General features: G+C 30.6%; 1 protein-coding gene across 1 annotated transcript; it reads right to left on the bottom strand.

Annotated features, from left to right (window-relative positions):
• Nucleotides 1-11163: 11163 nt before the first annotated feature.
• LOC145601279 (transcription factor MYB1R1-like) lies at nucleotides 11164-14203 on the bottom strand. The gene is made up of 3 exons (XM_081657267.1): nucleotides 13692-14203; nucleotides 12661-12869; nucleotides 11164-11838 (listed from the first exon to the last, which is right to left on the bottom strand). The coding sequence occupies exons 1-3, from the start codon at nucleotides 14071-14073 to the stop codon at nucleotides 11482-11484; spliced, it is 948 nt and encodes a 315-aa protein (XP_081513393.1). The 5' UTR covers nucleotides 14074-14203; the 3' UTR covers nucleotides 11164-11481.
• Between the last annotated feature and the right edge of the window lie 2586 nt (nucleotides 14204-16789).

The following is a 16789-nucleotide window of genomic DNA, read 5'->3' as shown; positions in this document are numbered from 1 at the left end:
TTCATTTTATTGAACCTTTGATCCTGTATATTTTTTAATATAGAATTGTACAAGTAATTATGAACATCCTATTCTTTTATTTGAACAATCTTATTCTGTTATTTGAACTATGTTCTTTTATATTTGAACTATGTTCTTTTATATTTGTATTAGTCGTTTTATTCGTAGTTAAATATATTATGAACACTGTCATGTTATTTTTGAACCTTTATTTCATTTTATTGAACCTTTGATCCTGTATATTTTTTAATATAGAATTGTACAAGTAATTATGAACATGCTATTCTTTTATTTGAACAATCTTATTCTGTTATTTGAACTATGTTCTTTTATATTTGAACTATAATAATGTTTGTTATGCATTTTGTTTGTTTATTGCAGTTTATAAGTATGAAGTTGTTTATAAGGAAAGTGAAAAGTCTGAATTGCAGTGGAAACAAGTCAAAAGTGATGCGGAGGCATATGAAATTACAATGATTATGCATTTCGGCATGGATTTAGTATTAGGAAAGGGAAAGTTCGATATGTTGGTACTTCAAGTGTTTGGAGAGGCAGAAATTATGTGTGTTCAAATGCTGGTTTGAAGGATACTTCTTCTAAGGTGCCTAAGAAGTATTCTAAGTTGGATTATCGTACATGTTGTGAAGCTTATATTGATTTTGTTATTGATGAGAAAGGTGTTTGGACTGCTGTTAAACACAATATGGATCACAATCATGCTATGATACCTGTTGAGAAAAGACATCTCCTTAGGTCTCAAAGGAAAATGCAAGGTGAGCATTTGAAGTTCATAAGTACTATGAAGGCTAGTGGTGTTAGGGTTACGGATTCTCTTCGTGCTTTGAGGAAAGAAGTTGGTGGATCTCCTAATCTATGCTACACTGTTACTGATGTTTACAATGCTTTAGCTACTGAAAAAGCTGGCAGATTAGAAGGTGGTGATTGTAATGCTTTGATCAAGTCATTTGCTGCAAGACAAGCCAAAGAGAGTGACTTTTATTATGAGTTTGAGGTTGATGGAAATCATGCGCTTTGTAGTGTATTTTGGAGGGATGGAAGAATGCGAAGGGATTATGAAGCTTTTGGTGATTTGATGGTTTTCGATACCACCTATAGAACCAACAAATATGGCATGATTTGTGCCCCTTTTGTTGGTATGAATCATCATTGTAATAATGTGATGTTTGGAATGGGTTTTGTTCTTGATGAAAAGACCAGCAGTTTTGTATGGTTGTTTGAGGCTTTTATGAGATCTATGGGAGAATGTCGACACCCCATAACCTTAATGACTGATCAAGCCCCTTCAATTGCTGCAGCAATACGAGAAATTTTTTCAAGCACTCGGCACCGTTTGTGCACTTGGCACCTCGGTGAGAATTCAAAGACCAATATAGGAGGGCTCAGAATATTGAAAGGGTTTCCAGAAGTATTTGATTATTTGCTCAAGTATTGTGAAAGTCCTGCTGAATTTGAACATTACTGGCCAAGGTAAGCTTTCTTTAATTTTCGTTGAACTATTTATTTTATATTCTGAACTTCTTATGTCTTAATTTGAACTCAGATATTTACATATTTGTGGACTTAATTTTATTGAATTTAACATGACTTATTTCGTTTTGAACATTATTGTTAATTATTTGAATTTATTTATTTAGGATTTGAACCTTTGTTTATATATGAACTAATAATTATATTAATTTCAATCTGTTTACTCTTTTTGTTTAACAAGTACATATGAACTGTATGTAATATATTTTGAACTGTTGTTGTTTTTTTTTTGAACTTCTATATTATTATTTTGTTTATTGGTATCTTGTTTTTTGTTTTTAATAGAATGATGACAAAATACAAGTGTTCAGAAAATGATTGGTTAAATCACTTGTATGATATCAAAGAGAAATGGTGCCCTGCTTATTCAAAGGATTATTTTTCGGGTGGAGTATTGTCATCCCAAAGGAGTGAAACAACAAATCATTCTGTTTCTAATATATTGAATAAAACAGATGGTTTGAGTGACTTTTATAGTACTTTTCTTGATGTTATATCAGAATGGAGGAGTATAGAAAGTAAGCAAGATTTCCGTTTTCTGAGGGGTAACCGTCATCTTGCAGTAGCTAATGTTAGTTTGCTCATACACGCTAGGGAGATTTATACTATTTCTGTGTATGTGGTATTTGAGGATCAATTTGCAAAAGGTATTTCATGTTGTCAAGAGCGAAAGCATGAAGATGATGAGACTATTTGTTATTATGTTTGGAGGCCAAATAAGGACATTATAAGGCATGAAGTTACTTATGAGAAATTCACCTTTAACATCAATTGCACTTGTAAGTATTGGAGTGAGATGGAGTTGTTATGTGGACACTCTCTTCGTATATATAATATTCACTGTGTTCAAAAAATACCAGAACAGTATATAGTGAAGAGGTGGACTAAGAAGGCTATGTGTAGTCATGTTTCTGATGAAGAGCCATGTGAAGATGTTAAAGTTGTCCCTTCTGCTGTTTGGAGAGTTCAAATGGTTAGGAAGTATGTTCAGTTAGTGACATCATGTCAAGATGATCTTTTAGCAAGAAATGAAGTTGAGTATACTTTTCAAATGCTACGTGAAAAGGTGGAAAGTGTGATGGGTCCAATTCATATTGATGAGGTTGAAGTTGGTGAAGAAGCTAAAGAAGATGGTGATGAAGAAGGGTTCATAAACAATCCAAAAATAGCTAGGAAGAAGGGTGAGAGAAACTACAGGCCAAAGAGTACTGTTGAGAAAGCATGTAATAAAGCTAAGGGTTGGAAAAAGAAAGTAGATAAATACAAAGACGAATCCAGAGCTACTGTCCAAAAATTAGTTGTTGAGGTAATTTTGAACCTCTGTTCTTTGTATTTGAACTTTTGTTTTTTCTTATTGAACAGCTTATAATTTTTTTAAATTTTGTAGGTTTTAGATGATGATGGAGATCCTTTGGTTTATTCACATCCAACAACACAAGGACCAAATCTCTCTGTACTTTCTAAGAAAAAGAATGTTCAGAGTACAAATAGTAAAGCTACTAACAATCCTTCTCATTCTTCATCAACAAATGTAAGTATTTTTTTTAAAAATATTTTAATTGTCTTTTTTGAACTGTTTTGTATTATATATGTTTAATTTCATTTTTTTTCTTTTAGGTTTTTGGTGATGGGTTCAGAACTGGTTCTCAAGCTTCAAATGGAAAAGGATTCAAAAATAGTAACCCTTCAACTAAATCTACTCAGCAATCTTCAGCTAATGTAATTTTTATTCTGTTTTGAACTTAAACTGTCATTCTTTTGAACGTTCTATGTTATATTTTGAACCTTTTAATTTTGTAGTTGTTTGAAGGTGAATCATCCAACAATTTTGCAAGACCTAATTGTTCTCAGCCATCCTCATCAAAAACTTCAAATACAACTAATGTTCAGGCTAAAAAAAGGAAGGTATCTGAAGTGAATCATAACAGAAGTTTTCGATATGAAACTAGTAAATGGGCTCAAGTAAGTGTGAACATTTTTATTTTGTATTATTGTTTTTTTGTATAAATTTTGTTTTTTTATTTTTATTATTGTTCTTTTAATTTTTGTGTTTTTAGTATTTTGATGCCGGTCGCAATGCAAGGAATGAAGGGTCTCATGCTTCTGGATCTTCGAATGTTTCAAGTTATGATGCAATGTTATCAATTTTTGACAAGACAAGTAATTCATAATTTTTCAATATATTTGAACACTTTTTCATTGGTTTTCAATATGTAATAATATTCAAATGCTTATATATTTTCAATATATATGAAAATTTTTGCATTATAAAGTTTTTGTTATAATTTTTTAATCAAATTATACATTGACAAACATATTTTATAAAATGAACTACTGAAGATTAATTTTTGAACATAATGTTAATGTCAACATTTACTACAAATATTACATATTTATGTCAATTTCAATCCAAATTAAAAATTCAAACAACATTTGTCTTCATCAAACATCAAATTCAAACAAATTACATAAAATCACTGTCTTTTGAAATGTCAATAAATCTAAATTTTAATTCTCCTCCATTCTTCTTCTTGCTGCCATTTTCACTCTGTATCCTTCTTTGTTGGTGGGGCCTAATATTATTTCTGAACAATATTGAACTCTAAGCTTCCTTATTTGATCAACCTGAACATTAAACCCGAAATTATATAATTATGAACACTATATAAAATTCTTTGAACATAACAAGAAAACATTTGAACAGTATTTTTGATACTCACATTATTTGCTTTCAAATCACAATTCCATTCTACCAAAGGCTCTGTTGTGTATGTTTCCATATGTTTCATCAAGTAAATACCACAATTTTTAGAATCCAAATTGCTTTTCCATTTCATCTTGATTAAATCAATCTTGAAACTTAAGACTCTAGCAATATCGCTTCCTGTATAATCCTTTGTTCGCATAAAATATGCAAAAGCTTCTAGCTGTAAAACATAAAAATATACTTTTTGAACATCTCAACTCAATATACTGAACACAGTCTAAGAAGAAATTGAACAAAAAATAATTTAGTACTTTACCATTTTTTGAGGATTATCTTCATATTTGGTAGATGCTTTGATATTCATTGGAAGCTTCCTGTTATCAATCAAATCAACTGTGCCATTGTACATGTTGATACATAGCAAGTAGAAGTGATCAAATGCAGCCACGGGAAAGAAGAATTCCCTATATTTTTTTGTATTGGAGATACCACTGTTTCCCATTTCATAATTCAGTCTTTCAACAAATTTCTCATGTCTTACTTCTTTTGTGGTGTTCACACTTTCACCCTTGTTTGTGCAGACAATCAACTGCAATTAACCATTAAAATAATGAACAGTTATTATAAATATAATGAACACTAGTCAAAATATACTGAACAGTTTGTAGAAAAATATTAAATAAGGTTCATTTAAGAATATTGAATATATTTTTTCTTACGTATGGCATTGTGGAGAAGTAAATGCTATGTTTTTTGTCTTTGGTGTTCAGAATATGAGCCCAAGCATCGATAACTGCAGTGTCCACCTCTTCATCTGTTCCAAGTGTCCTCATTTCTTCCCTATTGACACTATTTTCTCCATCATGGTACAGTACTTCACTGCCAATACAAGAAAAAAAAAACAAATTAAGTTAAGCTTCAATTTATTATTTGAATTATATAAATAAATATTTGAACAAAGTAAATTAATTTTTGAACAATGAAATTATTTTAGAAAACTTACTCTTTAGGACCTTCACTGAATGCATAATCAGATAAAGTTGCTTGCATTGCACTAACATTTTTGAACAAATCCACATATTTAATCATGAATGGGGATTTTAGGCAAGCTGGCAATTTTGTAACTTCTCTTCGTGGTCTTTTGTTTGCATCCACATTCTGTTTTGTTTTTGGTCTATTGTAACAATATAAAAGTATTGTTAGTTTTTTTGAACTATACGTTTATATAACTGAACTGTATGTGAATTGCTAATGAACTTCTATTGAATATATATGCTCTTATACAGTTACCCCTTTGATTTTTCAGAAACTTGTTTTTCTTTTCCTGCTTCTTCTTTAGATCTGTAGATTTGAACATACAACAAAGACATATGAGCATCTAATACAATTATTTGAACACAGAAAAATAATATAGTAAATATATCATTCAATAATTCATAAATACATATATATTTGTACTTGTTCTGATTTCATCCAAAATATTTATGCTGACTTTTTCAGCTTCTATCCTAGTTGTCCAAAAAATTACAGATTCGTTACATTACTTCCAAAATATTTACATATGTTTTTCTTTTTCTTTACTACCCTACTGCCCAAAAAATTACACTTAGATGTTCAGATAGAATTACATTACCCTTGATAGTGAAAGTCCTTTGAAAGTGGGTTCCTCAAAATATCATCAAGTGTTGCATCATTGGTTTCAAATATATTGGTAAAGTCAGTGGCATCATCAAATATGTTTTCAAAAGGCACATCTGTTGACTTTCCAGGTGCATCAGCTGCTGCCATTTCAAAAGGCACCTCCTTTGCCTTTCCCTTTCCACCAATATCAGGCACTTCTTTCTCATGACCTTTCTCTCCTCTACCTATGGTAAGTGTTAGGTCAAGAGTACTTTTCCCAACAACAGTACTCTCTTCCCCTTGATCTGCACTTTCCATAGAAAAAGGAGCAGTTGGTGTTGGAGGAGTTTGAAGTTCCAAATTAAAAGCACTTTTCATGTTATAATCCTCCCCCATCTTCTCTTTTGCTCTTTCTCTTCTTTTCTCCTTTTCTGTTTTTTTCTCAGCTTCTCTTCTTTCTGTTGCTTTTTTCTCAGCTTCCTTCTTCTTCAAATACTCTCTTTCAATCTGATCAATAACCTTCAAGAAAGCCTTAGTTCCAAAGAAAGCCTCATCTTCACTCAAATTGGAAGCATCACTCATTCTTTTCCCAATAAGACCTTCAACACTTTTGATTATCATGTTGTTAGGGAACAGATTTTTCCCTAGCTTCAGCTTGTCAGACATTTTTGAAACACAACTTCCCAAAGTCTTGACAATCTCCATCAAATCATCCATAATTCCTCCTATTTTCAATATAAAATAATTCACTTAAGTTTACAGTATTTTGAACATGCATTATAAGTTGATGAACATCAGAAATATAAAGAATGAATATGTAACTGATCTGATTATCAAGTATTAAAGTGTTCTTTATCATTTGAACTTTATACTAAATCATTTGAACATTTATCATAACACTCTGAACAATTACAAATAAAATTTGAACAGAAAAGTAAATGGACTTAATTTAAAGTATTCTTTAATGATGTTATGACTGATTTTATAATGCATTATAAGTTGACGAAAGCATTTGAACATGTTTCATAACAATCTGAACTACTGGAAAAGAATTTTGAACAGAAAATAAAATGAACCTTGGTTGGCAAATTTTCATATGATTCAGCACTTTCTTGTTGTTGAACTTTTGGTTGTTGCTGTCCAGGTATTTGTATTCTTTCTAGCACACTTCCCAATCCAAATGTAGATTTTCCCTCTAATTTCATTCTCTCTTGAATCATATCTCTATTCCAAGCTGAAATTATTGGGTATGTCCTTGGTTGCTTAATACCTCTTTTTTGCACTCGATCACAATACAACAATTGTGCCATGACAAAAGCATACCAAAACATTATTTCTATTACGAATTTTTAAAAAAATGAAACCAAGATATGCATTAACATCTTGAACAAACATAATTAAAAACCTTGAATTTTTAACATATTAATATATTGCATTAAAATTTTGAACACTCATAAGAAAAAACCTTTAAACAAACACAGGAAAATAAGACATTAAATTTTGAACAGTCATACAAAAACTTTTGAACATAAGAATAAAAGTTATAATTTAAATGCTATAATAAGGCAAACACATTTTGATCATATGCCTTTTTTAATTTTGAACTAATAGGTATAACTTTTGAACATTATGCAATATAGTATGAACAAAAAATAAAAAATAACAAAAGTTAAAAGCATACCAACAAGAAAGGCAGTGGTCCCTTAAAAAAACCCTTGGTGTTTTGTTTCCACTCAGGTACTGTGGAAATCAGACTTTGTAGCACATATTTGCACCAATTCAATTCCTTTATTTCATCACAATCTTGAATTGAGTGTAGGAATTTGTAGTGGCAGTGAAGGTTTTGGCTTGTTTTCATCATTGAGTTCACAGCAAGCACAAGGAAATCTATTTTGAACATTTCAGTTGCCTCCCCTGTGTTCTTCTCTTTTGACTCTATGTCTGCTGTGACATATTTCCTCTTGTGCAAAGCTTGCTGATCCCTCTTGTTCTTCTTTTCTTCCTCACTTTCATACTTCTCAAATATCCATTGTGTTCTAGGGTTACCAGTTTTGCACCCCCACATTTCCCTCCACCTCATCAAAGGTGTCACTAACTCCAAATCTTCATCTTCTTCCTCTGCCTTCTTTGGCTCTTTTTCAGTAACAACTTTGTTACCTCTAGGTACTCCATATACAATCTAAACATCTTGTTCACTGATCTCCACTGTTTTGTTAAGTGGCAAGTATAGAGTGCTGCTGTTTTCTTCAAAATGTTTTAACAGCCAAGCACAAAATACTGCATCATTTTGTGGCAAATTCACAGAAAGAAATGCCCCAAATCCCATATCCTCGACTGCTTGTTTTTGTTGTGGGGTTAAGTTACTTACAAACTTCATAAACTTAACATGACCCACTCTAACAGTTAGCTTATCATCTTCAACCTCCTCATCATCACTCAAATTCACTACATTGTCATCAATCAGCTCATCTTCATCAACTTTTCTCTTTCTCTTTTTCTCAATCTTCTCAACTTGTTTTCCTTTGTCCTTTTTTTGAACTTCTTCAACCTTTTTCTGAACTTCTTTTCCCTTCTTCTGAACTCCCTTTTTAACAACCTTTTCTGAAGGTTGTCCTCCTTCCTTTGCACCAGTTTTTTCCTTGATCTGAACCCTCTTCTGTGTTTTTTGAACCCCCTTTCTAATCTTCTGAACTCTGTTAAACTCTGATTCTGGAATAACTTCTGCTTCAACAGGACTTTTTTGCCCTTCTGGGGTACTTTGGCTGCGCAACACTCTTGTTGTTGTAGGTGTTGTGTTCTTCCTTTTTTTTGTAGCTATGTGCTTCCTTCTCCTGTTTAAATTATTTATATAAGTTAAAAAAATATTTACATTTATGTATTTAAACGAACATTACACTATAATAAAATGATCAAAAACATATTAATATTTTACCTTGGCTTGGGCTGACTATTATTGTCACCATTGCTTCCATCTGGTTCAGAATTTCCTATAGGTTGTTCAATATTGGGTTGACCATTATTGTCACCATTGCTTTCATCTGGTTCAGAATTTCCTGTAGGTTGTTCAATATGTCCTGTAGGTTGTTCAGGAATTCCTTGTTCTTCAGTTGGGACTACATAACTTGTTTGAGGTTGAACAGGATTTCCTTGTTCTTCAGTTGGGACTACAGGACTTGTTGGAGGTTGTACAGGATTTCCTTGTTCTTCAAGTGGGACTACAGGACTTGTTGGAGGTTGTTCAGGATTTTGCTTGTTCTTCAGTTGGGACTACAGGACTTGTTGGAGGTTGTTCAGGATTTCCTTGTTTAGAACCTTCTGCTTGCAGTACAGAAGTTGGTTGAGGTTTTTCAGAATTTCCAGGTTGGAGTTCAGAAGTTCCTTTGTGTAGTTCAGAACTTGTTGATGAGGGTACAAAAGTTTTTGGTTGTATTTCTGATGGGATTTCAGACATTTGTGGAGGTACATCAGAAGATTTTTTTGGTTCTTGGTGTTCAGTGGGTTGGGAGGGTAGTTCAGATGTTTTAGGATGTTGTTCAGATGTTTCATGGGGCTCTCCAGCAGTTGGACTGGTAATAAAGAAAAATTACAACAAAATTAACATATTATATGAATATAAACTAAATTTTATATGAATATAAACCAAATTTACATATTATTTCTGATTAATATTTTACTATAAACTAAATTTAATTGTATATGAACATATCCTAATATTTTTAATTAAATCAAACTAAATTTGTAGGTGTTCAGTTATTATTTTTTGTCATTCAAATGTATTTCATGGGTTGTTCAAAAAAATATCCAAACATATATTCACATTGAACAGGAATCATATGAATCAAAAGTTCAAAATATACCTGTTTGATGGACTTTCTGAAATTACTTTGTTTAATTCTTGCAATATTTTGTGATCAACAATTGGACTTGCTTTTATATCTTCTAATTTCTTCGTTTTTGGTGTTTTCGTTTTGAACATCGCACTTAATGTCCTGTTCAACAAAATTTTGTATCAAATTATTTTTCAATTTTAAAAATTAGGGTTTAAATTGCTCGTTTTGTTAGTAATTAGAACAAAATATTACTTACATATTTTCGTCTTCATCATCAGACGAAGTTTGTTGCGATTTTCTACAAAAAAAAAACAAAATTATATCTATTATTTAACATTTCAAAAAATTAAACAATAGAAAGTTAACAAATTTATCAAAATCGAGTAAAAATTAAAGTTATTGGAGAGATGTTCACCTTTTTGAAGGTGTTTTCGGTGAATCTTCTTCGTTCGTCATGGAATTGCAGTAGTTTTTAGAGAGAGAAATTTAGAGTTGAGTGAGAAAAATGAAATGAGGAGAGAGAAATGCAAATGAATTTATTAGATGAAGCTTTATAATTTATGAGAAGAGAGAGAATGTTTTAAAATGATTAAAAAAATAAAGTGGCGGTTTGAAGAAATAAAACGGTTATTTTTTTTAAAAAAAAATGAAAAACGGAACTCCGTTATTTGTTCTGGGTTGGGCGTGTTTTTCGTTTGGGCTGCGTTTATTGGGCCGCGTGTGGGGTGGAGCATGTAGTTTACTGTGCACCATGGTGCATAGAATACCAATTGCCCAAGTACCCAACCCATAGCAGATAAAAACATGACGAATAACCAGGCCATAGGCCCATAGTACAAGTCCCTTTCTTGGTGAGGTCATTACACCAATATCTTTTTTTTTTTTTTTTTTTTTTTTTTTTTAAGAATACACCAATATCGTTTAGTGTCAACTATTCTTGCCAATTGCCAAGTTGCGACAAATACTTAAATAGTACAGTAGTAACACATCATTACAACAAAATGATTCATTTCTAACAATTGGAACATGAGCCAATCAAAGCCAAATATTATCACCAACTTGTATTAATAACATGAGCCAATCAAAGCCAAATATTATCACCAACTTGTATTAATTTTTTTTTTTAAAAAAAAAATAGTACTTCATCCGTTTCTTTTTTATTCTAATTGACTTAAAAAATATTTCATTAAAAATAAAAATCTTTACTTATATCTTATTGAATATATTCTTTGTCAAAAGTGTTCATTAGAGATCATTAAATTTAAAGTGTAAAGAATAAATATGAATGGAAAAAAAAAATACTATATATGGACATAAGGTGAAGACGGATGATTTGACACGACGATTATAATAATCAAAAGACGATTATAATAATCAAAAAGCGATTCTAAAAATTATTAAAAAAAAATAATAAAAAAAAAAAAAACCATAAGAGTGGATCCAATAAAAAAAAAAAAATCAAGAAAATGATGTTCACTCAATTTATGTCCACATATATCATCACTTTGGACCTCTTACCCTGTACACCAAAAAGGAATCACCTAATCACCTTCATAAAAAATACTTTCAGAATCTTATCTAAAATCATACGGAGCATTTTGACTAATCACATGAGTATAATATGATTAATATATGTATAGATAGATAACACTAGTAACATAATTTCTAATAGAAAAAATTATCTTATCTTTAATAAAAATCAATCACAACCCCCCTTTACAACCCCAACAAAATTAATCTAATCATTAGCTTCATTATCATTGCCTTTATTCTCCTTCAAGCAACACTAATGATGCTCTCTTTACTACCGTCGAATCCTCGAAAGGTAGGGGATCGCCTTGAAGGTTCCTCATCCGGTGGTCCTGGTCCTTGTGCTAGCTTAAGAGAAAGTAATGGCTCACATTCCCTTTCTTTCGGACTATAGGTTGACGTTGATGATGATGATGGTGATGACGTTGTTGGTAATTGGTTTAGATTAAGACATGCCATCTTTGAGGATGGCGGGACCGGAAGTAATGGGAGCGAACGGCCTTGTTTGGTTGAGAATGCAGAAGGATAAGGGCATGGAAATTGTGTAGTTTGTTGAGTTGAATCTAGGCTTGATAATTGACTCTCACTTGCTGATCGACTCACCTACAAAATAAAACAAAAAATGGTTTAACAAAATGGTGATCGGTAACAATAATTATACATCGACGAACAAAATTATGTAACAAAAAGTTATGTTACAAAAACAACTTACATATTCATTTCATTCCCGTAAAATTAAAAAAAAAAAAAAATAATAATGCGTTACAAATTACAATACATAAAAAATGTAGATAATGTAAAATAATACTACATTACACTATATTAAAAAGACGTAGATAATATAGAATAAATGAATGATAATTGAGTCTCTCCCTCTTGAGTCGGCAATAACCACTTGTAAGAAAATTGATACACAAATCACCAATTTGAGAAGAAATAATTATAAACTACTCCATTACTGTGGGAAAGTATATCCTTTAGGAATGACTTATATGTTAGACAAAAGTGGTTGATCTTCAATGTCACATAACTAAACTTGTTCTAACTATTAAAAATAAAGATTGTAACCTTCAATTTATAACTTCTACTTCGGCTTTATTGAAGTATAATACTTGTATAATTTACCTACTAGGCTAGGTCACATGATCACAATTTAAAATTCAATCGTAATATGTTTTGTACTAGTAGTAGTTTTAACAATATACCAAGAACAATAATGTGTATAATATCAAAAGACAAATAAAAATAAATGCATCACAATTTTTAGTAGCACCAAAACAAACAAACAAAAAGTTTAGCTTTTTATAGAAAGCTACTTCGGACCAAACACACACGAGTCCAAAATGTCATCTCCTACATGATTTAATCAAGAAATTAAGCAAATTTGTCAACCAAGCAAAACTAGAAAACAAATAAATTGCTTACAGTGTCGGTAGTAATGTCAAAGAGACTCGATCGACGTCGGCGGCGATTGAGATTGGTTCGCCGGAGGAAATACTTTTGAGCATGACTAGCAACTTGTGTTGGTGTTCTTGTCTTGACAAAGTTCCTTGATATCCCTCTCCAATCTCCTTTTCCTACCTTATCTAACCCCAATAAGAATAGCCTGTGCTCTTCTTCTGTCCATGGAATTCCTATGCATATGCAAATAAAACAATTTCTAGTAAAACCGAAAAAATTCCATAATTTTAACAATGGATTAAAAGCCTTCGATTGAAAATGTTTTGATTTTAAGTAATTTACAATTTTATCCATAAGGAAAAATATGGTATTATGGTCTTTGTTAGAATCGTCTTAATAAATTATTTATTAATATCCATTACTAAAATTTTATTTATTGATAATTAAAGATATAGGAAATACTAGTCAGTAACTCTACTTTAAGAGTATTTAAGTTATGTTCGAGCCTTATGTTCGAGCCTCATGTTCTCGAAGGACTCCGAACATGTTAAGCACCTAACACACCCGGGATAGGACGATACGAAAAAAAGAGTAAGATTTAATTTTCCTTTTTCCAATATTTTAGTAGGACGGCACCGCCTCAATATAATCCGATTTATCTTTAAAACATTAATTCATATTGTTAATTTAGATAATAATTAACAATTGTTATCCCTTTTTGCAACAAACACGTAAGATCTAGTAATATAACAACATCTAATCTAAAGACTAAAACTTTATTAGCTCAATGAAAATGGATTCAAACGCTAACATTATACGAAATTGCAATTAAACCATTCATACCAATAAACACTACTAACGTCTTAAAATCACTTTTTGACTCAATCAATCAATTAATTAAATTTTAATCTCAAAATTATTGATAGATTCATAGATTAGTACTTAATTATTAAAAAAATTAACAAAATTTCAAAACTTCACAATTCTTCATCCTCACGTAATAGCAAGTAAAAAATGATACAAAGTACAAATTAATAGTAGATTAAAAAGTATACCTCGTTTGCGTTCACGGTCACGGGTTCGAGACCCAGAAGCATGAAGAGCATCATCGGAATTATACCCAGAAGAAACAACATCCTGAGAAGAAGAATCGATATGTTGTTGCTGATGATCTTGATGGTTTTGTTCATATTGAGAGAGATTATTCATACTAAAACTCTTTCGAAAACCCGATGATGACGACAACGACGATGAAGGAGAAAAGGGAGGAGAAGGAGATAGAGAGGAATCAACGGCGTTGAATGTAACACCAAAGAGCCTAAACCCCGTCGTAGGAGACGGAGGTATGACGGAATGTTCGGAGCAAGTTCTAGCGTTGTGTCCATTATGGCCGCACTGAGAACATGTTCGAGGTGATTTGGATGGCGGCGCTGTCATCTTTTGTGGTGGCTTCTTAACAATTTTGAGGATAAATTAAATAAATTAAGAGGTTTTTTTTTTTGGGGTTTTGGGGTTTGGTTTGGTATATATAAGTACACAAAAGAGGAGGAGGATTAGATGGGGTGAAATAAAGGTGTCTATAAAATGGAAAGAAAATGAGAGTGAAAAGGAAGTTTCGTGTAATTGTGATTTTTGGGATATATTAAAAAAGATTTTGTCAATAATAAAGATTGAATAAATGAGTAATAAATATAATAGATAAAATATAATTAAGAAAAAGGAGAGAGAGTGTGTGTGATAGAGGGAAGGATGATATAACGTGTTGTAACTCCAACTTAATTAGCGATTATTATGTTATTTATGAGTCATGACTACCTAAAATATTGGGGATGTTTTCTATTTTTAGGTACATAAAGTTATCAAAAAAAAATTGGCTTAACTTTCCAAAGTTTTTCCGTAATAAATACTTGCTATTTGGGGATTTAGATTATTTGCCTTATCTTAATAAGTTATCCTCCGGTTTCATTTTAATTACCTTAAATATATTAACACGAGGCTTTAATTTATGCAATAAGTAATTAATTTTTTTTTTTCAAAAAAAAAAAAGTAATTAATTTTCAATATTATTATTATAGATTCATTTTGAAAGTATTGACGCGCTCTTTGACACATACTTTAGGTAAATAATACGGAGTATTCAAAATTATTTTATACTCATACTCCGTATGAACTTATTTAATTTGTTTAAATTTATTTAAACTTTATTTAATTTATCTAATTTATCTTAATTTATTTTAATTTATCTAAACTTATTTTGTTTATCTGAATTTAGTTGTTTTATTTGTTTGAACTTATTTTCTATAAACTTATTTAATTTGAAATTATTTGTGTTGAATTTACTCGTATTTCTTTAAAACTTGTTTTATTTGAAATTATTTTTTTAAAAACTTATTCACAAATTTTATATGTGGCCTGGGTTACATATGTAAGGGTTATTTATTAAGGGGTTACTCGGTCGATTAAGGGTTACTCGGTCGGTTAGGGGTTAATTACTCTCACACTGAAAAACGTGCTAACCGGCTGAGTTACCCTAAAATAAATAATCCTTGACCGACTGATCTGAGTAACCCGTAAATTAGTAAAGTAACTCCGACATAATTGCGTTAACCGACTCAGTGACCCCAAAATATCCGACAAAAATACGAAAAACATAATAAAACGAAGGGAGCACATAGCTTAACATTATAAAACCTTAATCAGTGTATGCATGAAATCATGTACGGAGTAAGATAATTTGATTAATTAAAATTTCATCCTTCTTCAATTTTTCCAATAATATGTCATATTATAATATTTTACAAGGTTAGCACCCGTACGATGCACGGGTTTACCAGTAATTTATCTTTGGATTCTTGTAATTTTTTTTTGAGTTTAAAGTGTTCATAAGTTCAATTTAATTGACCTCAATTGTGCTAACAACTCCTATAAAGACTCCAACAACCTAATATCAACATAAATCACCAAAGTAATAGGTACTTATTTTAAATTAATTACCTAGATAATAGCTACTATCTGTTTAAAATTATTTAGCATTTTGTTTCAAAATAAAAAAAAATCAAAAAATTAGCATTTGAGCGGGGAATCTTTTCATGAAATAGAGCCACGTGTAAAACTTTGAAAAAAGATGACATCAGCGGTTGCTACTTTAGTATTTGTTATAGATTAGGGAAAAAAATTGACCAAATACGTACCAATAAAACGGGGTTATTATTATTCCTACTCATTAGGTGTAAGACATAATTTTAAAGTACTTATTTGGCTAATATAGAAAGGAATGGAGTTCGGGAAAGGAGCGAGGGCAGAAACAAGTATGATGCTCGTTGTCTAATTGACTATTTCGTTATATTTCATGTTTAATTTTTTTCTGAATCACATGTTTAATTTTATTTTATATGCAAAATAAGAAGAAAAAAAAATATGAAATATGTTAAAGTTGTATTTTTGTCCATGCTATTTTTTTTTGAAATCACTATGCAGGGCACATGACCTAATCAGTTAGTAATTAATATGAATTACTAAATGGTAACTAATAAATATTAATAAAAACAATTATTATTAAATACTTTTATTTATTGACAATTTTTACTATATTAATTATTACAAGCATTATTATCGTATTATAATTAATATTAATTATTATTAATTTTAACATTAAAATTAATAATTGATATTATTTTATTTAAAATATTAATAATACGGAGTAGTAATTATCATTATCAATAAATATAATTAATAATAATACTTTTTAATCATATTAATCACACAAAATAATTGTTAACATTGATATTAATCAATTATTGGAAAATGTTATGCATAACCCTTATATAAGCATTAAATAGACACTAGAAAATCGTATAAAGTTAGGAAATCATAAAAATAAACAATAATTACACTTATATATGCGTGTTTTCGTCATGAATTCCTAATTTTATACAATTTTCGAAAGTGTATTTAGGGTCTATTCACTTCAGCTTAATTTCAATTCAGTTCAGCTCCAATCAGTTCAGTTCAGCTCCTAATTTCCTTCTCTCATAAAATATTCATTTTAGCTAAGCTCAGCTCCAATCAGTTCAGTTCAATTCAGCTCCAATCAGTTCAGCTCATCTCATTTCAGTAAATGTGAACAGGCCCTTAATGCTTATATATAGCCCAA

This window comes from Chenopodium album, chromosome 21 (assembly GCF_948465745.1).
Source record: "Chenopodium album chromosome 21, dcCheAlbu1.1, whole genome shotgun sequence".
Classification (NCBI taxonomy): Eukaryota; Viridiplantae; Streptophyta; class Magnoliopsida; order Caryophyllales; family Amaranthaceae; genus Chenopodium; species Chenopodium album.
This window is presented reverse-complemented; position numbering and strand designations above follow the sequence as displayed.